The 26,605-nt window shown below is 45.9% G+C and overlaps 1 protein-coding gene across 1 annotated transcript; it reads left to right on the top strand.

Annotated features, from left to right (window-relative positions):
* The first annotated feature begins 2,253 nt into the window (after window positions 1-2,253).
* On the top strand, window positions 2,254-26,101 carry EIF4EBP2 (eukaryotic translation initiation factor 4E binding protein 2). Its single transcript, XM_030334104.2, has 3 exons — window positions 2,254-2,479; window positions 18,795-18,980; window positions 19,899-26,101. The coding sequence occupies exons 1-3, from the start codon at window positions 2,335-2,337 to the stop codon at window positions 19,928-19,930; spliced, it is 363 nt and encodes a 120-aa protein (XP_030189964.1). The 5' UTR covers window positions 2,254-2,334; the 3' UTR covers window positions 19,931-26,101.
* Window positions 26,102-26,605: the final 504 nt, after the last annotated feature.

Genomic DNA, 26,605 nt, shown 5'->3' with positions numbered 1-26,605 from the left:
TGGGGTTTCTGAAACCAGGACAGGTGGCTATGATACCTTCCATGTGGGGAACGAAGACACCGGAGCTCCCAAGAGGAAAATAATAAACCTCCATTAATTTCAATATGACCTTCCTAGGAGACGATTATTTGTTAAACACCTTATATGCTTCGCTCACAGGACTACTCAGTGAGGTAAAGGTGTTAATATGAATGAGGCCCAGAGAGTGTGAGTACCTTGCCTGGGGTCACACAGTTGTTAATGGAAGAGCTCCTTCCTGCACTCCAGGCTGCCTGTCAAGATGAATTAAAAAACAGATGATACTTCCCTGTCTCTGCAATTTCAAAATTGAACCCTGGTGTCAACCTTATTTACTTCATTTCATTCCATATTCCAACCCAATCTTTGTCCGGAAAGATCTCCCTGTTCGTCTCAGAACATCCCAAAATCTATCATCAAAAGCGAGATCAAGGACGGGTGCACGCTGTAATCACACACTTTGTTTTATACAGATGTAAACGAGTATCTCACCTTTTCTTTCCCCTGGAAAGTGCCTCCTTTCTAGACATATGCAAAGCCATAGAACTTCCAAGGTTGAGCTCAGTCCCCTCCAACCCTGGGGACCGTCAAAGGTTCTTCTTCCTGAATTCTTGGACACTCCCCACAAAATTGGTTCCATGTCATGCTCTGGCCCAACCTGACCACCAATCACAGTATTTGCTCCACTATGTAAGTTTGTTTGTTTCCATCTTTACTAAGCAACTGTTTGGCTCTCTCAGTAGTGAGGTAGTAGCCGTTTTACTCTGGCTAAACACTTAATATCTTGTAGCTTCAATTTCCTTATTCGCAAAATGGGAATGATGGTAGATATTTGGTGGTAGTCATGATTCTCTTTTCAATTCCATCTTGGATATGTTGCGGGTAGAGACAATGCTGCCTAGAGCAACAGTCCTCAAAGAGTGGTCTGGAATTTTGGGGGTCCCTGAGACCCCTTCCAAGGTTCTGTGAAGTTTCCTCTTTTTAAGGACGTACTTGTAGGAGTCTGGGTTTCCTTCACAGACTTGAATCAAAATAATACATCACAACAGTTTGAGTACAGAAACAGATGTGAGGCTCCAGCTGACTTCTATGGAACACACATTCAAATGTTTGCCAAAAAGTAAAACAATGCCACGCTTCTCAGTGATTTCTTTTTGTTTTGGAAAATAGAATTTTTTAAATAAACATGTCATGTTAACATGTAATGACATTATTTTATAAACTAATGAACATTTAAAAAATTCTCAGTTTTAATTTCTAATATAGCAATTATAAACAGATATAATCCACACACACAAAAGCTCTTCAGGATCCTCAATAATTCTTAGGAATGTAAACTTTGAGACTGAAAAGTTTGAGAACCCCTAGAGGAAAGAATGGCGTTCCAAATCTAGAATTTTCAGGTACCTTGTGTTCTCAACCTTTCTCTGTGCTTCGGTTCCTTTCTCTCTAACATAATAATAATCCTTGCGACACGGAGAATTATTAATGTTTCTTTTGTTAATGTTTATATGTTGCATTATGTGTGTGTGTAAGGACTGTCTCCGGAAGGATTCACAAATACACAGCTGGTACCAATGGTTTACCCGGGAAAGGGAAATTGGGAAACTGGGAGACAGTACTTAACCTTTCAGCTCTGATTTTTTTCCTAATACATAGTGCGGGCATTGCCTATATTTAATACGAAGCAATTAAAAGTAAACTTACACTTTTGTTTACGTGGCTAGAAAACAGAAGTTGGCTCAAGTAAAGTAGTGTTGACTGGCAATTTGAAACAAAACAACAACAACAGCAACAAACAACACCTAAGTTTTCCGGGCCGACCTTCGAGCTGCTGCCAAACGCTTCGCGTAGATTCCCACCCACTTGCGTCCGGCTCGCTTGTCTTCGGTCCCTCCTCGCCCTCGCCCCGCCCCCTCGCCCGCCCCGCCCCTCGCCGCCTCGCCCCGCCCCCCGCGACGTCACCTCCGCCGATCCGCTTCCCCGAACTCCCTCTGGCTCCCGCCTTCGCCCGCTTCCGGTCGTCGTCGTCGCCGCTGCTGCCGCTGCTGCTGCTGCTGCTGAGGCTGCTGGCGGAGGCCGGAGGATCGGGCGGCGGCGGCGGCGGCGGCTGAGAGGGCGGCGGCGGGAGCGGAGCGGGACGAGGGAGCGAGAGGAAGCGAGCGAGGAGCTAGCGGAGCGCGCCCAGCCCCGCCCGCCCTTCCGCTCGCCGGAGCAGCCCGAGCAGCCCCGGCCCCCAGCCGCCGCCGCCGCCGCCGCCGCAGCCGCCTGCCCGCCCGCCCGCCGGACAAAGCCCGAGAGCCCGCGCCCAGAGCCATGTCCTCGTCCTCCGGCAGCGGCCACCAGCCCAGCCAGAGCCGCGCCATCCCCACCCGCACCGTGCCCATCAGCGACGCCGCGCAGCTACCTCATGACTATTGCACCACGCCCGGGGGGACGCTCTTCTCCACCACGCCGGGAGGTGAGCGCCGGCCGCCCAGCCGCGGCCCCGAGCCTGCAGCCGGTTTCTTACGCCGCTCTCCCGCCGCGGGCTTTTAACTCAGGGCGTGTCCACGCTGGGCCACCTCGGCCACCGCAGCTCTACCGGAGTCCCCCAACCCCTCCCCCCCACCCCAGCTCCGCGGAAGCCCCCGGGAGACTGCTTTCGGGAACCTTAACTTCGCATTATCTGTTGGCTGCAACTCGATTCAGCGCCGCCGACTCTGAGAACGTGGCTCTCCCGTCTCTGGGGGCGGGGGGGGGCGGTGAAAAAAGCCCTTGTTCCCGCTTCGTGGCAGCTTTACGCGCTCGACCCAGTTTTCTCCCCCCTCTCTGCCTCCTCCTGGGCAAACTCGTCTATAGTTGGCCTTGCTCTCACCCTGCATTGCCTCTGTTTCTTGCATATTGTGCATTTGTGCACACCAGGGCTTGGTTTTGGAGCTCTCTCCCGGGCTTTTTTAGAAAGGAAGTTGGGCAGAGTAATTCGCTCCTGGGACCCTGAGATGACTTGTTTTGCTGCTTTTAGAACAGCGGGAGGAGGCTGGAATGCAGTGTTTGGACGCCTCGCCCAGCGTTATCCTGCTTTGACAGCATTGTTTACTTGCTGGACGAGGCCCCACGGAGGGGGGGTGGGAGGGGAGTCCCCAGGCTAGGGGGGGAGAATGAGAGAATGCTAAAGAAATAACTCAAGTAATAGCCAAGGGGGTAGTGGAGCACTTGGCAGCCCTAACGGTAGGGTTTTGAAGGTGACGCTTTTGGGGGTAGACGAAGAGGGCATTGTCAGGAAGGGCATTCGGATCGATGGGATTGCTTGACCCTGGGCAAGGGCAGTGCAGGTAGAGTTTCCTGAGCATTGCTTTTCGAAGTATGACCAGGAACTGTTTACAAGGAAGAACACTGGGGTAGAGGTGAAGCATGTTGAATTGGTCACGGGAAAAGGGAGCTCAAAGGTTGTCTGTACCCTGACTGGGCTGTTCTCCAGAGGGAGGAGGAGACTAGAGAGCGATCTCATGGGACCTTATTGAAGGGAATGGCGCTTCAGTTTAACTTCGGAACTTTGCCTTCTTTTGGTGATGGCGTGGCCTCTCGAGAGGGTTGAACTTTGCTGCAGCCCCTGCCCTAGGAGATTGCTAGCTTCGTTCCTGTGGGCCGGCTCACCAGCTGTACTACAACCAACCCGGTGCAGTTAGGCCTGGGCGATCCTTGGATTGGTTGCACAATAGCAAGGCCCATAGAGTAGGAAGACCTTCTTGCCAACAACAAGGGATAAAAATCTAGGAAGAGCGCTCTACCGAGGAATCCATCCAGGCCACTGTGAGGGGAGAGGGGGGCATGGAAGACTTTAAAATGACCCAAACAGGAGGAGTTCCTCAATACGTGTGGAGTAAAGAAGTTTTAACTTTGCAGGCCAGTCAGCTGACTTGGCGAGGCCACTTGCCTCATTGGACAACCCTCTCTCCTGACCTGATGTGTTCAAGGCCAGCCCCTGGGCGTGCTGAGGTCTTGCTTTTTGATCCTGAAAGATTTTTGCAGACCAGTATCTGCTCCAGATAGAGTTGTCCTGAACTTGAACTGACAGCTTTTAAGAAATGGGTATTGTTTTCCAAGGTGATAGAGATATGTGGATTCTTGCAGAATTCTTTGTGCTATTTGTCAGTAAATGCCTGTGCCTTCAGCAGTTGAGAACATATGTCATGGTAACAACTGCACTCAGCTATTAGTTATGTGGGAGAGGAACTAAACTTTTAGCTATATATTAATCATTTTTCCCCTGAAGGAAGACTTACAGAGGGGGTACCCTTTGGGTGTATTTCAACCAACCAGGCTACCATGTTTTTAAAAATAAGGGCATAGTCCTTAAGAATTGCTTTAAAGATAGAAGCCTGTCTCATAGTCTGGATTAGTTCCTAAAATGCTTGGAAAGAGTCCGCCAGAAATACTGATTCATTTACCCTTCCTCCCAACTTACACAGCCAGTACTGCTTTCTCAAATATCGCTTAGCCTGTCTCCAGATAGTTTCGATACCCACAGTTTTTTTTGTCTCATTTAAATACTTGTCGTCTTGGCTTATTTATCATATTGAACTTGTATTTGTTGGTAGAGCAGGTTGTAATCTTTGGATGTTTGTTGTTTGTTTTTTGAAGAGAACGCGTCTATAGGGGCAGAGGGAGAGAGAGAGAATCGTAAGCAGGCTTCTTGCCCAGCGAGGAGCCTGACTCCGGGCTCAGTCTGATGCCGTGAGATCATGACCTGAGATGAAATCAAGAGTCGGACACTTAACTGACTCAGCCATCCAGGCGCCCCTTCTTTGGATTTTTAACACAAAGACTTACATAATGTGTTTATAGGATATAGCACTGTTGGGATTGGATTTAATCACTTATTAACTCAGTGCCGTTTAGATGTACAGTACTTACTAATTAAATTTCCCCCCTTTGGAAATTTTCCCATCCTCTGAAGGTTTGTTCATCTCTCTTGTTACATTCCTCTCTCTCCCACCATGTAATTGAACCAGGGTAAGATAGTTGGTTATTTGGTCTCTTCCAGGCACCTGACTTAATGTGGTTAGGTATCTTAAATGAGTTTTGTGGGCTTAGTGCAGTGCTTTGCACAAAAGAGGACCACAGACAAAAGTAGGAAATGCAGTCCTTGCTCTGAATGATCATAAAATCTTGAAGGGGGTTGGGGAGTGATAAGATTTTTCGTTCTAGAACAAAAGACGTATAGAATCAAGTGCTAACATGTGAAAACATTGAGAAAAATGATAGTAGGTTCGTACTGGTGATCTCTATTTAGTGGGAAGGAAGGGGATTGGCATGTCCTGTCTCAAACTTCTGGAGACCTTCTGGAGTGTCTTACACATGTTGGAGCATTCCAGGATAACAGTTGATGTGCTGAATGCCCTAAAAGATCAGACTGGGCAGGGACATTCACAACACAGTGAACTTACAATTTCTCCTTCTTTGAGAGTGCTTTATTCATTGGGAATCAGAGGATACAGCTTATCCTTGAAAAGGTTTCTCACAATTGCCTTCCTGTGGTTTGGGAAATGAGAGGTGGGTGGAAACAACTTGCTCTGTGACCTTTGGGTTTCTCAAATTGCTGGAAGAGTACCTTTTCTCATTGTTAAGGAGGACAATTTTTAAGTAAATTCAAGGCCAAAAAAAAAAAATGCCCTTGGATTTTATTTTGTTTTATCTGCCTGTGGAGGAGTGAGAATGATATTTGGTTCTTCCTTTGAGACACTACATCTAGCCTCAATGGAAGGGAAAGTTACCGTAGTTGTCTTCACTTTTATAACACTTTGGTTAGCTGGAAGGGAGCTAATGCTTTCGTAAGTTCTGAAATTTCTCCCTCTGGGAGTGTTGTGCTCTGGGAAATGAGCAGAAACATAGAGAACTCTTTTTAGCCTTTCTTTCTGCCTTTCTTTTCCTGCATAACATCCTCATCAGCTGTGGAAAAGTGCTGTTGCCGTAACAAGAGCACCAGAGGGGAACTAACTGATGGTCTAAAATCTTGTTCGCGCTGCTGGGCTTCCTCTCTGCCAGCTGGAGAGTTGCTGTGATTGGTTCATTGAGGCAGAATTACCTGAAGGCCATTGGGAGGTCTGGAAATACAGGAGAAGGTAGGAAGAAGGGAAAATAATCCACTTGGAGTGAGCTATAATAAAATAAGAGTATCGGGTGGGAGTCCTAAGTTTTCATCTGGTTTGTTTCTTGGGAGACGAATGGAGTTGTGTGTAGATTTGGGGAAGGAAGGCCAGTATCTGACTGTCTGTGACCTTGGCTTGGGTTTATTCTAGGCCAAAACCTTCTAAACCAACAACTGTACTTATTTGGCTCTCTAGCTTCATTATTAACCAAAGAACTTCATTATTACATGTGAGAAGTACATGAAAAACATAATGAAAGGCGTTCAGTCTCTCTGCCTTGTGTTTGAGGAAGATGGCATTTACTCATCTCAGAATAATGCTAATTATTAACATATTTGTCATTCTGTGGGCGATTCAGCTGTAGTCTCGTATTCATCAGCTGCCAAACCATATATTAAGGAAGATGTACTTCAGTTTTTATGTTGTGCATTTCGGCTTCCGCAGGACTGAATTCTGAGCCTGTGGGGGAGGCAGCAGTCTGCATCCTGAAGGCCTATAGCAATGTCTGTCCTAAGCCAGAAGCGGTCTGACCAGGGAGGAGGGTAGCATGCACCAAGGCGCTGTGCACAGCTCCTTCAGTTCTGCTGAGGCCTGTTGTGGGCAGGAGGAAGAGGGCAAAGTGACGAATCTGTAAACCGGCACTAGCGGGGTTACTACAAAAGACTTGTAGGACTGGAGTCCTAAAGACAATTTTATAAGAGGGGTCTTGCATGGTTTGGCCACAGCGTCGGCTTGATCACGTGTCTGTGTGTGTGTGTAGATTTGCGGATCAGACGTGGTACAGTTAATGTGCAGTAGGCTAGTCCATCTGGTTGGAGAGGAAGACAGCCTGAGCAGGAGAATAGTTTGTTGGTGAGTGGCAGACCTTTTTCTTGGCTTCCAGGTATTTGGATGAAAACACTAATGTTTAGAAGATTTTCGCTACTTCAGTAATTTATAATAAAAGGCAGTTGAGAATTGCGGCCATTCAACTTACTGAATAGGTAAGGCCTAGACTTCCATTTTCAAATTTGTTCATCGTGGAACTTTGTTTTATGAAGGTCCCTTAGAACCTGAGTTTTAACACCCGACAGCTGTCCATCCCAAGGGTGACTAGTATTTGAAGGGCCCCTTCACCTGTTCTCAGGCTGTAGCTTGAAGCCAAAAGCTCAGATATCTGAGTGTTTACATCTAAGTAAATAATCTTTCGTATCTTTAGGATGAATGCCCCGACAAACAGAAGCTCTTCATTTCATCGAGTAGTTTAAGAAAGTAAAAACCTTAGCGAGCAAGGACAGATTGACTGGAAAATACAATTCAGTTCTTGTAGATTACATGGGATTCTCTATAGACAAGCTCATGTCATCTGTAAATACTGATAGTTTCACCTCTTCCTTATCTATCTGGGTGCCTTTTATTTTTTTCTTGCCTAATTGCTCTGGCTAGAACTTTCAGTACAATGTTGAACAGAAGTGGCAAGATAGTGCGGACACCCTTGACTTGTTCTCAGTGTTAGAGAGAAAACATCTAGTCTTTCACCATTAGATAAGAGGTTAGCTGGGGAGTTTCATAGATACCCTTCATCAGATTGAGGAAGTTCCCTTTTATGCCTAGTCTGTTGACTATTCCTGTCATGAAAGGGGGTTGAATTTTGTCAAATGCATATTTTTTTTTCACCTTTTGAGTTGATTGTGTGATTTTGTTTTTTATTCTGTTGACATGATGTGTTATGTCCATTTTTGGATGTTAAACCAGCCTCGTATTTCTGCGATAAATCCCACTTGGTCATGGTATATAGCCCTTTCTGTATGTAGCTAAATTTGTTGTGCTAATATGTGATTGAGGATTTTTGCATATTTGATGTACTTTATTTTGACCCAGATTTTCTGATGGTCAAGGCTAGACAGACTTAAAATCATTTGGCACTTATTTAAGATTAGCTTGTGGTTCGTATACCGTTTTGGACCTGTTACCAGCTAAAAAGATCATCTTTCCAACTCATGTTGCGGCTGAGACTCAAGAACACCAGAGTTGCTTAGCACGCTAGCTTATTTGTGTTGGTCTCCTGAGCCCTGTGTCACTGTGTGTCCTTTCACAAATACTTTTAACTTCTCTGGATCTTAGTTTCTTCATGTCGAAAATGACAGGCTTTTGCCAGATGATCTCTAAGGCCTCTTCTAACACGAGGCCTTCAGGATAGGAGCATGGTCATTATCAACTTTCAGCCTTGGGCGTGTGTTCTGTGATGACGTGTCCTAAGTGATTGGGCCGGGAGCCATCCTTTGACAATATCTTGAAAATCTTTGCTCCCACTACTTGAGACTTGGAGTGAAAGGATAGTGGGATTGGCTTTTCACACATCTTAGATGTGTCCCATTAGCCATAATACTTTGGTCATACTAAGTTATAAGATCCTGAGGCTCCAGTTGTGCCTTCTGTTGATGTAAAAAATTGTCCCTCTCTTGATTTTATTATCCCTTTAGGGACTTGTTTGCACACACCGAATGTGGTTTGGCCATCATCAGCATACCTGGAGGATGCTGGCTTGAGCAGCTTTTAGTTTCCTCTGGGTTATCTGGCATAGAGCGTTTTAGGAGTCTGTCTTTTCATCCAGAGCCTCCCTGAAGAACAGAGGTTTAAACAGACATTTTTTTTTTATAGAGTGGCAGTGTGCCAAGCCCCAGGATATGCACCATGGCTACCAGTCATGGCTTCCCCCAGTGTCTCGTCTGGAATGCATCTGACCCAGTTCTGGCCAAATGAGATGTAGGGGCAAATCTGCTAAGGGTTTGCTGAGAAAGATATTCTCTTGGATGTAGAAAAAAATCCCCCGAGGGACACCCTGTTTGAGTCCTTGTCCCTTCCTCCTTGAGACACTGTTGTATGGAGGTGTAGGTCCATCTCAGGCTTTGGAAGATTTTGTCACCAGCTTGTTCAAGCTATGCGATTTGGGCAAGTTACTTGATGTTTCTTGTTCTGAGTTGTCATTTTGCATGAGTGGATGCTTAATTCTAATACAGCAAGCAGCCTTAGTTGAACAGAATTTTATGATGGGGACTCTGTGAAAGTACAGTAACTACTACTCTGTCAGTTAACCGCATTACAATGGGCCTTCTCTAGGTGGTTTAATTTGAAGTTAATGCAATTTCTTGGATGTTTATAGCATAATGCCTGGATTAATTACTTAAACTAAGTCACTTGGTCTTGAAAGAGACCCTTAGGCTTGAATGACCTTGTTTATGTACCTAACCATCTTGGCAAGTGTAATTTTGGGTCTCTTTCTTTGGCTTTCTTGTTCCTTGCCACTTGAAAATCACTAGTTTTTAGATCAAAGGGTAGAAGTCCCCCCCCCACCCCGCCTTTCTGTTCTCCGCCAAAGGAACTCTGCCGTTTTACTCTTACGTTTTCCTAGTAATGTCAGCATCTAGAAAGTAATGGGTCAAGGTATCAGATTTATCCTAGTAACTGGTCATCAAGGGATGAAGAAAATTTATAAATATCTAATGTTAACCTAGATCGAAAAGTTCCTGTTTGTTCTGAAGTACAAACATGAAGAACGAAGTATTATATGCATAGTTAAAAAATAAAATAGAAAAATAAAAATTAAAACAGAAGCACCTAAAATCCAAAGTAAAATGCCAGTAGACAACTACTTTTAACAGTTTTTGTGTATAGTGCTTCTGTTGGTTATCACTGTTGCCATACATATGTGTGCCACAGTTTCTTGGTTAACCTTCGATAATACCTCTGACTCCCTGTTACGAAAGATGAACATTTTCATTACTTTCTACCTCTCATTTCCCCTCCTCTCCATCTACCAACTTTTGTAAATTGTATTATTGGTTCTGGTTCCTCTGGTAGCTGCCTTTATTTAAAGTGCAAAACAATGGAGTCCAAACCTCCGTGTCTCAATCTGTCAATTTAGCTCTCCACTATATGAAATTATACCATCCGTCCTGCCTCTACTTCCCCTGATAGGTCAACTTTTCCATAATTTTTGCAATATCAGGGCCTGTAACATTTGTATACTCTCCTGTGTTTATTTTGCTTCGCTTTTATTATAGTTTGATTATAATCATTGAAAGCTGTGTATACCGTATATGATATTTTGGTTCTTAGGTTTTCCATATAAAACCAAGGGGTGTGATTATTTTCATAGAAAAGGAAATGGAGAAAACTCACCAGAAGGAAAAACGTCCATGGTCAAGGTGAAATACTTTTTTTTTTTTTTTTTTAACACTCCCATCAGTTGATCAGAATCATGCCCCGTTTTAAAATGGTATATTCAAGGGCATCTGGGTGGCTCCATCGGTTAGGCATCTAACTGGATTTTGGCTCGGGTCATGATCTTGGAGTTATGAGTTTGAGCCCTGCATCGGGCTCTGTGTTGCAGTGTGGAGCCTGCTTGGAATTCTCTCTCTGCTCCTCCTTGCTCGTGCTCCCTGTCTTTCTCTCTCTTAAAAATAAACATTAAAAAAATGTTATATTCAAGGTCTGAATTTCTTGTGTGGTCTTTCGTTTTCCTTCTTCAGGAATTCAGGATTAACTCATTTCTAGTCACTTGTGGCCGGACTGGTTGACATTAAATTGGCCTGACATAAATGTGGCAGGTAGTTTGGGTGAAATGTGAATTACCAGGAATTTCTTGCTTCAGAAAACTGTATGCCTCTGCGTGGGACACGTATGAGAGACCTTGAGTATTTTAGGTTTTTTAGTTTCTTGGAAAAAGTACAATCTCGTGGTAAACACAATACGTGACAAAGGAAACAAAGGGTTTTTTTTTTTCTTGCCATTTTATTCATAATTGAGTCTTAATGTTTTTCTTTGAATAGTTTTGGTTTTTTGAATGATCAGGTGCTTTTAAATCACACCATAGATCCTTAGCTACCCACTGACAGCCTGATTCCTCATTTTTGCTCTATACCTGCTACAATTAAACTAGCAGCGATCTAAAATTCAAGCACTTAAAATTCTATGCTTCTGTACTTCTATTTTCCCTGGCCATATTTGAGAATATTAATGGCATCACTTAAGACTCCAGTTCTTCGGGGTGTCGTCTCTTCTGAATTAATTTGCTTTGTTTGCATTCAAAATCAAATGTATTTTAGGAATCCACTAAACAACTAGATCCACTTAGAACTCATTGAGTTTAACAAGGTTCCAGGCTATAAGATTGGTATACAAAAACCAGTGTATTTCTGTACCCTTTTGATGGACAATACAAAAATGAAAACAATTCCGTTTCTAACAACATAAAAATAAAATGTGTAGGATTTTAATTTAATGAAAAGACCACAAAACTTACACTGTGGAAACCACAAAACATTCTTGAAAGAAATTAAAGAAGCCCTAAATAGATGGAAGGCCATTTTACCTTCATGGATCAGAAGACAACATTGTTAAGATGACTGTGCTTCCCAAATTGATCTACACGTTCAGCACAATCCCATCACGATCCCAGCTGGCTTCTTCGCATAAGTTGACAAGCTGACCCAAAATTTAATACCTAAGAGACCTAAAATAGCCCAATTTCAAAAAAAGAAAAAGTTGGAAGACTCACATTTTGAAATGACTACAGATCAAGACAGTGTGACACTGCCATAGGGATAAACATAGATCAGTGGAATAGAATTGGGAGTCCAGAAATGAACTGTCACAATTAATGACCAATTGGTCTTTGACAAGGATGCCAAAACAATTAAATGGGGGAAAAATCGTCTTTTCAACAGATGTTACTGGGTACAACTGGATATCCACACACAAAAACTTGATCCCACAGCTGAAAGACCTAAATGTATTAAGAGCTAAAACTGTAAAACGTTTAGAAAAAAACATAGGCACAAATCATTATGACCTTGATTAGCAAATAGTTTTCTTTGGCGTGGCACCAAAAACACAACAGAAGAAAAGGGTATAAATCAGACTTGCATCAAAGTTAAAAACTTTTGTGCTTCAAAGAATATCAAGGAAGTGAAAAGGCAATGCACGGAGTAGGAGAAAATATTTGCAAATCATAGATCAATATGGGACTTGTATTCATGGATATAAAAAACTCTTAATAGTAAACAGACAACCCACTAAAAAATGGGCAAAGGATCTGAGTAGACGACATTGTACATCAGAATGGCCGATAGGCATATGAAAAGGTGCTCAACACCATTATCCAACAGGGAAATGTAAATAAAATCAAACCACAATGAAATTTAAGAAAGAAAACAAATGAGCAAAGGCGGGGGTGGGGTGGGGAAGCAAATCAAGAAACAGACTCTTAACTGTGGAGAACTGATGGCTGCCACAGAGAAGGTGGGTGGGGGGATGGGTGAAATAGGTGATGGAGATTGAGGACACTTGGGATGAGCACAGGATGATGTACGGAAGTATTGACTCACTGTATTGTACACCTGAAGCTAATTTTACACTGCATCTTAATTGGAATTTCAATAAAAACTTAAACCACAATGAGATACCACTTCATACCCAAAAGATAGCTATAATAAAAAAGATAGCAAGCGTTGCCTGCAATGTGTACACGTTGGAACCCTCTCTCACTGCTGGTGGGAATGTGAAAATGGTAGAGCCACTTTGGAACAGTCTGATGGTTCCTAAAAGATTAAACAGTTAACCACATGATCCAGCAATTCTACTCGTAGGTATATTCCCGAGACAAATTAAAACATGTCCACACAAAGACATGTAGGTGTACGCTTATGGCAGCATTATTCAAAGTCGAAGCAACCCAGTTGTCCAGCAACTGATTCCTGGACAAAACGTGATATATACCTGTAATGGAGTATTGTTTGGCAATAGAAAGAAGTGAAGTGTTGATAAATGCTAAACAAGGACGGACCTTGAAAACATACGCAACTAAAAGAAGCAGCCGTAGAAGATCACATACTGTACAATTCCATTTATACGAAATGTCCGGAATAGGCAAATCTGTAGAGACAGAAAACAGTGGTTGCCTAGGGCTGTAGAGGTCAGAGGACAATGGGGAAGGATTACTGCATGTGTCTACGGGTTATCTTGCTGGGATGATTGCAGTGTTCTAAAATTGTGGTGATGGTTGCACAATTCTGTGAATACACTAAAAACTTATGTACTTGTAATGCATTATATGTGAACTATAGCTCAGTAAAGCTGCAAAAAAATGTATTTTTTCATCTCTGCAAGGTCTTAGAAGTTCTTCAAAGTTTATCTTAGAATCTCTACTACTTATTTCCTAGTTGGTCCAATTACAGTTCTTTAAAGCATGGGTTATTGCCAGTACATAATTTAGAAATATAAAGCTTGCTTTTATCCTGTGCTTTTTTTTTTTTTTTTTTTTTTTTTTTTTCCATCTCCTCCCCAGAGTTTCCAAGCTTGGCGTACTACAGAAATAAGAATAATCTTGTTCCAGCTTGCAAGCTGAATGTTAGTCGAAGAACATCTCACAGTGAAATCTCACTCTTTGGAAACCTAGCTATGAACAAAAGTGGAGGTGACACAGCAAATGTGTAAAGTCCATCCACTAAAGCTCCGTCCCTTTCATTGGAAAGCCATCGGGGCCCCCCTCAGCCTGTTTGCTTTTATTTTACATAGCCTTCTAATAAGCATATCGCTGATTTCGAAGGCCCTACAAGGTTAGAAGCATCGAGTTAGGATGGGTATAGAGGGTGTGCCCCCTTTTCCAAGTTCATATGTTGAAGTTCTAACCTCCAGGTGATGATATTTGCAGATGGGGCCAAGGGAACTAATTAGGTTTAGATAAGGTCGCGAGGCCCTCATGATGGGATCAGTACCCGTGTAAGAAGAGGCCCTAGGGAGCTTGCTCCCCCACCCTGCCCCATCTGAGGGCACAATGAAAATGTGGTTGTCCACACACCCAGGGGAGAGCTCTCAGCAGAAACAGACCTTGGCTGGCATGTTGATCTTGGACTTCTCAAGAAGTGCGAAAATGACTTTCTGTTTAAGCCGCCCAGTCTGTGGTATTTTGTTGTGCAGCCTGAGCTGACTGAGATTTGGAGGGAAAAAGGCAGTTCAGAGGCCTAACAGTGAGGGAGGGACTACAGATGAGGGAAGGGGCGCTGGTGTGGCTGTGCAGTGGAAGGCAGATAAGGCGCATGAGCCCAGAGACTTTGTGGGCCACAGCGCAGTTTATGAAGTGATCTTCACGCCCGCGACCCCACTTCATCAAGAAAGGCTTGGATTGATTTCTGTTTAAGGTGGTAAAAAGTTTTAAATCTGTACACAGAAAATTGCCATCTAAAATAATTCACATTATTCACTTGTTGAAAGTTGAACTAAGTGTTCTACCATCCAGAATGACTCCTCATCATTTCCAGATGCCTTTTTAAGGTGTTACTATAGTTCTTATTTTTTCAAAGCAAAGAGGGTTGAAGGTAAATTTTTACTGTCCTTGTCCTGAATTTATTTTGAGATGGGACGTAAGACATGTGTCTTCGTTAAACCAGGAACCAGGGATTTCCAACTTTTCCGGGTATTCTTCCAAGGTTGGAGCGAGGCGTATGCAAAGCTGCTCTGCTGGGTTTGGGTTTGTGGTGGGAGTCCTGCCGCGCTTGGGCTGTGGGCCTTTGTGGCTCAGTCATCCTGTGAGTAAAAATAGGAGGTTGATTCTAGCCCCCTCTACGACTCGGAGACTTCCTTTTTGAAGTTTGCAGCCTTTGCTGATCTTGTGGAGCCTTAAAAATGAAAGAACCAGGGGCGCCTGGGTGGTTCGGTCAGTTAAGCCTCTTGAGTCTTGATTTTTGGCTCAGGTCATGATCTCGTGGTTTGTAAGTTCGAGCCCCCAAGTCAGGCTCTGCACGGACAGTGTGGAGCCTGCTTGGGATTCTCTCTTTCCCTCTGTCTCTGCCTCTCCGCTGCTCGCTCGCTGTCAAAAATAAGTGAGTAAACTAAAAACAAAAAAACAAAACAAGAAAAGCACTTAGGGTAATTAGAGCTGTTGACCTGAGTTGTGCCTTGCCATCCTTCAGAGGTTATCCTCTCCAGCACCTCCTTTATTACAGTAGTCTGCAAGTCCCCGTTTACTATTCTGAAATAGACTTCTTAGACTATGGGACCTTCAAAACTGTTTATTTCTGTTACGTACACAAAACCGGATTAACTAATTTATCAAATAACATCAGTACTCAGGCCTTGGCAAACTAGAAGACCAAAAAAGACCCAGAAGCCACCTCTGCCCATCTCTGTCACACTCGAGGGGGCAGTAACCCCACCGGCATCCCACTCTTCCCTCTGGAAAAGCCGTGCTTAGGGCAAGCGGGGTGGGGTCTGCTGTGTAAACCCGTACCATCTACTGTCGCCCTGTTTATAGGGAAGCGGCAGTTACCTTCTCACTGCTTTCGCTTCGGACGGTGTGGCCCCCACTTTGGGCGGCCCAGAGACTGGGGCCGAGTGGCAAGAGGGCTGCCCTGGGAGTCTGGAGACCATGGGCTCAGTTCCAATTTTGCTTCTGGTTTGCTGTGAGCTCCATTAAGTCACTCTCTGGGTCTCGGCTTCACCTGTTGGGGTGACCTCGATAGGCCCTTTCATCATTCTCCTCCTAATTCCTCATACTTCTTTAGTATTTCATCTATTCTCGGATCACTGTTACTAGGCTCTTGGTAGAAGGTTGAAGATGGGTTCTTTTTTTTTTTTTTTTTTTTAAGGATTATTTATTTATTTTTATTTTTGAGAGAGAGTGAGAGCACCAGTGAGGGAGGAGCAGAGAGAGAGGGAGACACGGAATCCAAAGCAGGCTCCAGGCTCTGAGCTGGCAGCACAGAGCCCAACGTGGGGGCTCGAACCCACAAACTGTGAGATCTTGACCTGAACTGAAGTCAGATGCTAACCGACTGAGCCACCCAGGTGTCCCTAGGATTTTATTTTAAAGTAATCTCTACACCTAATATAGGGCTTGAACTCACAACCCCAAGACCAAGAGTTTCATCCTCCACTGACTGAGCCAGCCAGGTACCCCTGAAGCTGTGTTCTTCACTTTAGTGAACAGAAGAATGGTCTGGGGAACTTAAAAATACAGATTTCCAGGGGCACCTGGGTGGCTCAGTCGGTTAAGCGTGCGACTTTGGCTCTGGTCATGATCCTGCAATTTGTGAGTTTGAGCCCGGCATCAGACTCTGTGCTGACAGCTCAGAGCCAGGAGCCTGCTTGGAATTCCGGGTCTCCTTCTCTCTCTGCCCCTCTCCCGCTCACGCTGTCTCTCTCTCAAAAATAAACATTTAAAAAATTTCTAAAAATACAGATTTCCAGATTCTAATCCCTAAGAATTCCGATTCAGATAGAATCTTTTTTAACAAGCTTGTCAGAAGATTCCGATGCAGTTACTTGCAAAAAAGACTGTCCTAATAGGTTCCAAATACGGCACGGCATTTTTCTGAGTACTTTATCAGGTAGAGGCTGGGAGCTAGATACTTTATTTTCACCTCTTACAAGCTGTAGATATGATTATTTGTGCAGTGTAGTTTTAACGGAACTAGGTAGTAAAAACAAAATTGATACCCTTTGGAGTTGGTTTGAAAGCCTTAAAGGTTTTGTTTTAAGATGCCTACATGTGCTGATGGGTGCCCATCAGAGAACATTTCCATCCTGAGACACCTAGTCATTCTTTCCTGTGACAGGTGTTGTAGTATTATGGAGAGGAGAATATGTTCATTAGCACTTGATTCTGGTTGCAAAAGGAAGGATAGGGGGGCAAATTGCAGGGTAGAGTCTCTCCTGGCCACTTTCTCACCTCGAAGCCATTAGTGTGACTCTTATTTTCCATCTAGTTGAAAAGAAATGACTTCCTGGCATTTGCATGAAAGTGTTGTCGTGGTACTACCACAGATTTGAATCCCAGGAAAACCACTGAGTTTGCAATTCCTTTTCCAGCCCTTTAGCGTAATGTTGGTATCATTTCTTTAGATTAAATGTTCATCTCCTTTGTTCTTTAGAAACACTGTCCAGAGTTTCCGTTCCTCTTGCAATAAATGCCTTGCTTTTTTCTACCTGCTTCCTCACATTTCAGGTAGATGTGTTAGCTGTTTTATTTGTCCTTCTGTTTCCTGGGGCATAGCTGTCACGTGTTGTTTGAGGAAATCTGCCTGAATCAGACTCTCATTATTATGACGGGAGTATTTTCACTTGAGAATTTAAAAGCATTGAGCAGCAGGTAGTGTTTGCATTCTACCTCTTTAAATGGATGACTTGGTACACAATCTCATTTTCATATAATATTGCTTTTAACGTCGATGCCCGAACCGTTTCCTTCTTTGGACTTAAGCCTGGTGTGAGCAAGATGCCTTCACTTCCCTTTGTTCCATAGGCAGGGGTGGCGGGTGCGTGTGGCTGCCATCCCCCCCTTCTCCCCTCCCGCCTTCAGCAGACATCGCTAAATGGTGGCCAAGTTCTTTATCACTGAGCCAGCTGTACTCAGAGTCAGCAGCAGAGCCCCAGGCATCCACTACCTTAAGCCAACATCAGCTTCTCTAAGTTGTTGTTTACTTTTATTTTATTTTATTATTATTTCTTAATGTTTGTTTATTTTTGAGAGAGAGAGTGAGAGAGACCACCAGCGGGGAAGGGGCAGAGAGAGGGAGACATAGAATCGGCAGCAGGCTCCAGGCTCTGAGCTGTCAGCACAGAGCCTGACGCGGGGCTCCGACTCACGAACCGTGAGATCATGACCTGAACTGAAGTCGGACACTCAACCAGCTGAGCCACCCAGGTGCCCCTGTTGCTTAGCTTTAGATCTTATTTCTGGCCATTAGTACCTTGGGAAGACCATGACAGAAGAAACAGCAGCAGCAGGTTTTCTTAACTGTTCGTCAGGTCAAATGCACTCCTCGGAACTGTTGTGAAGCACTCTGGTGGCACTTCTTGGTATGCAGATTGTTTTGTAAAGTAGAGACGGGCTGCCCCTTCTAGCTTCTACTCAGTTCTTCTACTCTAGCTTCTACTCAGAGACGGGCTGCCCCTTCTAGCTCAGTCTGGGAAGAACGTTGGCCTCAGTGCCTTTAGAAAGCCTTTAACTTACAGGCAGCTATCTATCTGTTGGTGATTTTTTTTTTTTTCACATACTTATTTATTACTTCATTTGAAACTTTCTAGAGGGCGCCTGTGTGGCTCAGTTGGTTAAGTGTCTGACTCTTGATCTCGGCTCAGGTCACGATCTCACAGTTTGTGTGTTCGAGCCCTGCGTCGGGCTCTGCACTGACAGCAGGGAGCCTGCTTGGGATTCTGTCTCCTTCTCGCTCTGCCCCTCCCCAGCTGTCTCTCTGTATCTTTCTCAAAATAAATAAAAGTAAGCTTAAAAAAAACTCTACATGGCAGGACCTTGGTCAGAGAGAAATAAGACCTAGCCCTGGCATAAGGAAATCCCAGTCTTTACAGAGGCAAATCGATAAACTGGACATTTATGATAGGTGATATGTATTGAGTAAGGTTGGGGGCAGAATTTTTTTTTTCAAGGTTTTTTTTTTTGTAAAGGTAGCGATGTTGGGGCTGAGCCTTAAAAGATGAGTGGCAAAGGAGCCTGGGCCCAGGCAGGGAGGGGAGAACTTAGCCTGTTTGCTTGAACTGTGAACCCTCAAGGCCTAGGTTTGGATGGAGTTTAAAATAAATTCCTGGGGAATATTATCTGTTGAGAACCCCTTAATTCGTTTCAGACTCTTCAACCTTGTTTTCCAGGAACGCGAATCATTTATGATCGAAAGTTTCTGTTGGATCGTCGCAATTCTCCCATGGCTCAGACCCCGCCCTGCCATCTGCCCAATATCCCAGGGGTCACCAGCCCTGGCACCTTAATCGAAGACTCCAAAGTAGAAGTAAACAATTTGAACAACTTGAACAATCATGACAGGAAGCAGGCAGTTGGTAAGAGAGTGCTGGTTTTGGGGGACCAAGAGGGTACGCTTGGGAACTCAAATGTCATTCGGCTGTGGGTGGAACAGTTGTCGAGGCCTCAGTTACAATTGACATTCATTCATGTGTCTCTCAGGTTCTCCCCTCCCATCAGCAAGGCTCATTGAAATGTTCTGGAAATCCTGTGTTCTAAATCATAAGCAAATCTAACCCGAGGGCGGCGGGAAATCCAAAACCAGGGAATAGTAAATCCTTAAGATGCGTCATGAAACCAGGTCTCAGGTACTGCCTAGCCTGGGCTGTATTGGACTGGGAGTAACACACAGAAAACAGAATCGAATAGGTTCCTTTTCCATTGCCTCCCAGAAATAGACCCGTTGCTTACAAGAAGAATGTCCTTTTTGTGGTGCCAGGGGAAACAATATGGTTTGTTTCCCCCATTTTCCAGGACTGCCACCTGCAGATGGAGGGGTCGCTAGGCAGATTTTCACTTGCATTTTTTTCCCCCAGATGCTCCTCCTTGTGGGTGGTTCGACTGCCAGTCTTTTTTTGTTGTTTTTTCAGTTTTAAGTATTTTGAGAGAGACCACAAAAGAGAGCAGGCGCGTGGTGGAGGGGCAGAGAAAGAGGGAGAGAGAGAATCCAAGCGAGTTCCGTGCTGTCAGCGATCAGCCTGACTCAGGGCTCGATCCCACGAACCGTGAGATCATGACCTAAGGGGAAACCAGGAGTCGGATGCTTAACCGCCACCCAGGGGCCCCGACTGCCACTTTTCCCCCTCCCAGATTAAAACGCCCAGCCAAAGCAAACAAATCATTGTTTTAAGGCAGCAGAGAATGGGAGCGTTTGGATTATTTTTTGACCCACGTGCAGAGAAAAGAGCTGCCTGGCTTTTCCTTTTTGTGCTAAACTTTGTCTTGATTCTAACCAGGGGATGACGCTCAGTTTGAGATGGACATCTGAGTGCCCTGCAGGATCGGAAGAAAAGCGGCAGCACCGAGGCTGTGTCACCGGATGGGGCCCAGAGGACCAACAACCAGCAGACAGGAGGGGCGGTGTCGGCAAGCGTCACAGCCCCCGCGTCCCCTTCTTCCTTCCTCTGGGTGCCAAATGATGCAAAGATGAGCTTCATCTGACTATTTCCTCTCCGTTTCCTGTCCCCCTTCCCAGGTAGTCAAGTTCGCTCCAAGGTCCTTGGCATATTTCCCTAGACCTAAGCAGCCCACAGAGGAAAGCAGTTCAACTCTGGCTTCCGTGGTCATTTTACTGTTGAGAAAACCTCTCCTCCCTCCCCCAGCCCCCTCTTTCTTCTTTTAATCCCAAATCAAGTATCAGCCTACCAATAATTGCCTGCCTGGGAAGTCTGGGGAAGTGATAGGTTTGCTGGGCTCAGCATTATGCATGTTCTAACCCTCTATCTGCCCTCCGTGTCTCCCATCTGTGGTTCAGAGCTGCAAGAATCTGGGTTTTCGGTCTTCACAGCCACCAGAGGGAAATGATAAACGAGAAGGGCGCGCTCTCCCTTTTACCTTGAGGTGTTTGTCCTTAGGGGCAGAGCACAGCCTGTGCGTTCTGGTAGCATCCCTGTGTGGTGCCGTTTGGAGGCCCGCTTCCCCACCTTCCTCTGGCAGGAGTGTCTTGTGTCTTTGAGAGCCGAGTTCAGCTTCCCAGGCCTTCGCTCAGCACATTGGTGCAGAAAGGTTTGAGCTCTACCTGAGAAGGGCGTCCTCGGTGAGCAGCGGGGCTCTCCTCCTGTCCTGCCTCCCTGCTGGCATTCCCCTTGCCCACAGTCCTCTTGTCTCTGAGCCGCCCAAGTGGTTCTGTCGCTCCTGGAACAGGCCTGTCCAAGTGACACAGGCGCTCTGGGGAAGGCCTGGTCATCGTGTTCCGCTGGGTGACACCGAAGAATGACCTTGGGAGCGTGGCGAACCCCGAGGGTGCTTGGTCTCAGTAGTCCTTGCTTTTCAGTCCACTGAGCGTTGTGATGTTTGCTGTCTCTGATTGCAGTTTCTTATGTTTTGAGTTTAAAAGGTGACTTTCAGAATGCTCTTAGAAAAGAACGAAACTGTTTTTCTCTGTGGACCCGCTTAGGCTGCTGGGATAGATGAGCATGGGCTTAAAAGTGTGTCCCCACCCCCACCCCCTCCCCGGTTCTCTTGCCTTCCCCATCGTACTCGGAACTGTCCCTCTCTTTCCCCGCTTCCTGCCCTCCCTCCCACCTTGTTCTCTGCCAGGCCATTTTTCAGATATACATCAAAGATACCTCAAGTGTTGGTATCTGATAAGATCTCACTCCTCTTATCTGAGGAGGGGTCTTTTATTTTTAAGATGACTACAGACCTATTTTTAGATATGTTTTCAATACAGTTTTGAACAGCAACTTTTTAATTACACATCTTCCAGTGTTAGGAAGGTGAGAGATGTCCACAGGCGAGTCTGCTGTTCCGTGTCACCCTCCTCTGTCTACCCCAGTTCCTGATGAGCTCTTTGCTTCTCCCTCTAGTTTTGGGTGTGCATGTTTGCAGTTTGTAGTGGGTGGTTTGTAAAACTGGACCATTCTCCTTGCCGTGGGTTGTTTATGAAAGCCTCATTCTTTTCCCTCACCCTTTGCTTTTTCATTCCCTGTCCTCCCTGTCCCGCTCTCCTCACTATTGACTGGCATGGTGATCCCGGGAGAGTGACCCCCTCGTAGAAAGACTTAACGCCTCCGTCCCCTCAAAGAACCACCAGGAAAGTAGCCACTGGTGTCCTGGGAACTTCTGGTTACGTGTGGTATCCTGAGCCCTCTGAAGAGATCACATCCCAGAGTGAGAATAACAGGCCAATTGCCTAAGAAAGAAAGCTGTTTGTTTTTCTTTCGAGCTATGAAAAGACCCTGTTAACAAACACATTTTAGACAGAAGAGAGGAAGGATGTCTGGGGAACTTTGTTCTGGTTTTTTACTACAAAATGTGAATAGTTCAAAGAGTGAACCTTTTGTGATGGTTGATGTCTCTCAGGAATAAGCTGGATCTCCAAAATTGGGGGGGATGCTTTTCAGTCTCAAAAATTGATGATCAGAAAAGTATTTTTTGTTTGTTTGTTTGTTTGTTTAATGTATCCCTGTTCTGATTTTAATTAAACTCCAAATTTCACTTTACCTACTCTTGGAAAAACTTCAGTTGCACTGCAGTTTGCATGGGAAGTTTGCTCAGGACCCCTTTGTCCCCTAGGAGCATGATTCCTTGGGAATGAGGCTTCTCGTTCTTCATAGCTGACTTTGGCATCCGTGGAACCTGGCTCCAGCTCCCGCTAGGCTGGTTGGACCACGAGCAGAAGAGCGCCCCCTTCTTGATCTTTATTGCTGCACATGAAAACCTGGCCTCCTTGCTGAGCAGCGGGGAGTGCCTTGAAAACATGCCAGCTTGGGTAATATCAAGGTGCCATTTTCCCCTTTTTGGCCATTCTGGGGAATCTCTGCACATAGCTCCCTAATCGAAGGCCATTTTGCTAGCAGCTGTATAATAGAGCAGCGGCCCAGTCCTTTAGTCCTTCTCTGCAAGGAGTCCCTTACTGCTTGGTGCAGTTCTCTCCTGGAGGCCACTACTAGGAGAGATACCTTAACCTCCGTGAGTCTGCATTTTAAAGATCATTTCACAAGGCAACAGAGTAACTTGTAACAAACAGACGGCACCTTTGTGCCGTGCCTCATAGAATGATTTTCAGGGCAAGCCAGATCCAGAAGAATGAATAATCTGTCCCTTGGGGAGGGAGTCCCCTGAGGGTACCATTTGAATGAGATGGTTCTTAAAATCTTGGTGATCATTTGTTGCCCTTATGGGGAAACCATGTTTCTGTGCTTTGGGGGCAGTCCATCTTAATGAGAAATGACCTTGTTCCTCCAGATTCCAGCAGGAGACGCCCATTGTCTCGGTCTGGCTTCCTTCTGGTACGGTTTGCCGAGATCCCCACTCACTCACATTCTCAAGAGCACATTGTAGAGCAGCGGCCTTCGTGTTTGTCCTTCCACCTGTCTTCATTCTCTGTTGCCGTGTAATAGATTATTCCCATACCGTGAGTCTTGAGAGAGCAAACATTACCTGTCAGCTTCTGGAGTTAGGAATTGGGAAGCGGCTGAGCAGGACGGTTCCGGCACAGGGTCTCAGGAAGTTGCAGGCAAGATGTTGGTAGGGTCTGCAGTCATCTGGGGCCGGAGAGGCCACTGCTACGCTCTCTTTGTGGCTGTTGGTAGGAAGCCTGGGTTCCCTCCGCAGGGGTGTCTCAGTAGGGCAGCGTGAGTGTCCTCGCACCACAGGGGCTGGCTTCCCCTGAGCAGGGGGTCCCAGGGAGAGGGTAAGTCTCCCAGGGAGGGAGTCTGCAGTGCCTATCGTGACGTCTCTGAAAGCACACACCAGCACCTATTCCTGATTCTGTTCCTTAGAAGCAGGCTCCGAAGTCCGGCCTGCATTCAAGGGGCCGGGAATTACACCCCATGGGGCAGTAGCGAAGAATTTGAGGATGTACCTTAAAACCACCTTACCCCCAACAGAGGATAAAATCAGTCCGACGGGGGGCGTTGGTTAAACTAGGTAACACACCAAGAGCGATGCCGCTACTATGTCTCCTGGCTAGAAGGTGGACACTCTTCTCTTTCCCCAAAACCACCTGCTGGCTTTAAGAGTGACAAGAAATGACATCTCTCAGGAGAATAAAGAGCCATACATTTGCCTAATGACCAGCAGCGTGACAGTGCATCATGACGAGTCCCAGGCTCGGTGACTCTGAGACTCCATACCACTTCCTGATATCTCCCATAGCCAGGAACTGCCAAAGGGAATTGGATCCTCCTAGCGGAGCCCCTAAAGCTGACTTCATTGGAGTCAGGGTTGGTAAGCAAGAGGAGGAAATGGGAGTCAGATGTTGGGTTACCGGGCTGGGTAAAAAGCTTAACGGTTCAGATTCAGGGTGAACTAGATGATAGCATCTGGAAGCCAGGTCCCTGTCAGAGTCTGTGCCTGGCACCCGGTCTTTGCAGCCGTACCAGCTGGAACAGGTTGGGGTTGGCTCTCTCACCCAAGAAGCCACTTCTCCAGTGAAGTCGGAACATCTGGGAATTAGAGATGTCTGGCGGTGCTTGATTGCTCCTCTCAAATCCGGTTTTCTCTGACATGTGCGCCCACCTCGTCCTGGGCTTCCTGAGGGGAATGTGTTCTTAAAGAGAACTGACCCTGTCTTCACCTGTGAGAGAAGCTTAGACGAGGCTAGTCAGTTGAACACATCCTTAGTGAATGTCTGCTGTGTTTCTGGCACCCGCGTCCAGCCACGCTGTAGAGATTTCAGACCTCTTCGAGATGCACATTCCTGTCCGGCTTTAGGCCCCGCCTCTTCCCCGGCGTTTTCTTTAGCCCTGCTTGGTTTTAGCGTGAACTTGAACCAGAGGCACTGCTGCCGAGGCGGCTGTAAGAAAAAGGGTACTTCCTCCCCAAGTAAGGAACTCCTCTTCACAGCACTTTCAGATGAGTTGTGTTTTTCCTTCTGATTTTGAGGCGGATTCAGAATAGATGGTCTTTTATTCTTTGTTGTTCGGGTTACCGGCTCTTTGGGACGCTCCGACCTCAGGTCAGACGTTCCCATTAGCCCGCAGCCTGCTGCATGAGTGGGATTCACCCCCAGAGTCCCATCGTTCAGCCGCCACACGCTGAGTGCCTCCGTTGGGTCAAGCCAGCTGGTACGAGGGGCTCATCATGTTGGCAGTCATGTCCCAGAACCAGACTCTCTACCCATTCTCCCCTTCTTGGATGTTTGATGGGGTGTCAGGCGTCTTGGCTGCTTGAAGCCAGGGCCCTTGGCCCTTTGCATTCTCCTGGAGACAGGAGGTCCGCTGCGTCTCCGTCTGGGTCAGAACTTTCCCCTCTAGGCAGGTTTCTGGACTACGGGCACAACAGCTGTTGACTAATCTGCGAAAACCCAATCACCTACCCACCCGTGACATCTGGGACGGGGTAATACTCATTTTAAAAAAGCATTGTTTCTTTGAAAGGGCAATTGCTGTCTGGACTTTGAAGGGGGTGTGGTTACCACACACACACACACACACACACACACACTCTCTCTCTCTCTTTCTCTCTCTCTCTCTCTCTCTCTCTCTCTCTCTCTCTCTCTCACATACAAACACACACACCCACACCCATCCCCGTTCCTTTAGCTCTGGGCTTTTAATAAAGGACAAAATCAGACCTTGAGGCAATGGGGTCAGAATTCTTTTGAATGCTTATACCCCAGGGGCGTTTCCTGTTCTAGTAAGGATTTTCCGGTTGAGCTCTGAAGTTTCCTTGAGGCTAGCTCAGAGAAATTTGGAGGGAAATGGATACAAACTTATTTTTTCAAACAATCATTCACGTCACCTTGCCCATCCTCTGGAATTTAAATTTCTGTCTCTGGGCTGGTCCTGGAAGTTCATACCTTTTGGCAAAGGTAGATTTAGGAAGTCTCAAGTCCCTGTTCAGATGGTCTTTGGTTTCTCTTTGCCTACCCTCTGCCCGCAGCTCTGGCATACCATCATACCGAATGGATGGCCAGTGCGAAGCATTGCCGAGATGAAACACAGTTCCTGGGGGCTTTGAGTTCTTAACTCTGCTACCTTTCTAAGAGCGGGAAGCTGACAGTTGCTGCAATGCTTGATAATCATGTGGCCGCGCTGAAATTCCAAAGGGAGCTCTTGCCGGTGCTTAAACCCCAAATTCCTGGACACTCCCGAGACAATTCCGTGAATCCAGCACAGCATAAGACAAATGCCCTTTCCCGTCTTAGTGCCACCAGTGGCCCATTTCCATGGGCTCTGAATGGAAAAGTGGAGAGTGCCAGTACTTTCCTCGGTCTTCCCTTCGTCTCCTTTGATGTGATCGTCCCTCCACTCCTCCCATCCATTTCACGGCTGTGGATGGATAGCAGAGGGCACCATGCAGTCTGGAGGCAGCCCTGTGTGAATCCGTGGTCAGTTTTTTGTTGGTTTTTTGTTGTTGTTGTTGTTTTGTTTTGTTTTTTTTTTTTTTTGGTAACTGTCCTAAACCAGCAGGTGTTTGGAAATTACGGAAAAAATTAAATTCTCACCAATGGTTGCTGTTACAGTTAAATCAATAAAGATCTTGAGTATCACCTTGCGTTTTATTTGAGTCTGTAAAATTTCAGGTGGCCTCCCATTTGGAGGGCCTTGACTGGTGAGGTGGGTGGACCCAGACGGTCAGTCACTTCGCGTGTCTGTTCTCAGCATTCGTGGAGCACTTTCTTTGTCTATCTGGCCTTGTATATACAGCGAGGTGACGTGTCCCTTTCCTCAGCAGCTTGGTGGTGAACAGGTGCTTGTGGAGCTGGACACGCCAGGGAAGGCCCTGTCCAGGAACCAGCCTCGCAGAAGCCCAAACAAGGGCTTTTCCTCTTTCTGAAGAGGGCTGCCTGTGCCCCCCAGGAGCACTTGTTAGGCATTCGTCCCATCTGGTCTTAAACTAGGCTGTGCTGCCTGAGCATCCGATTCCTTGCTATTATTAATCCAGGAAGTCTCCTATTAATACCAAGAGCAAGAACTCCTGTTGTGTTCTAGGTGTGAACAGAGGTCCGCAGAATAAAACGGTAGACTCGAGGAAGCGTTCTCCCGTCGGGACA

Source organism: Lynx canadensis, chromosome D2, assembly GCF_007474595.2.
Source record: "Lynx canadensis isolate LIC74 chromosome D2, mLynCan4.pri.v2, whole genome shotgun sequence".
Lineage (NCBI taxonomy): Eukaryota > Metazoa > Chordata > Mammalia > Carnivora > Felidae > Lynx > Lynx canadensis.
The sequence above is the reverse complement of the archived record's forward strand: the minus strand, read 5'-3'. Positions and strand labels throughout refer to the sequence as shown.

Bases quoted from the DNA above. Each gene is read 5' to 3' on its own strand.
- EIF4EBP2 (XM_030334104.2), top strand. From the start codon at position 2,335: ATGTCCTCGTCCTCCGGCAGCGGCCACCAGCCCAGCCAGAGCCGCGCC. The intron at 2,480-18,794 runs GTGAGCGCCGGC...CTTGTTTTCCAG, and splicing joins CTTCTCCACCACGCCGGGAG to GAACGCGAATCATTTATGAT. The intron at 18,981-19,898 runs GTAAGAGAGTGC...GATTCTAACCAG, and splicing joins TGACAGGAAGCAGGCAGTTG to GGGATGACGCTCAGTTTGAG.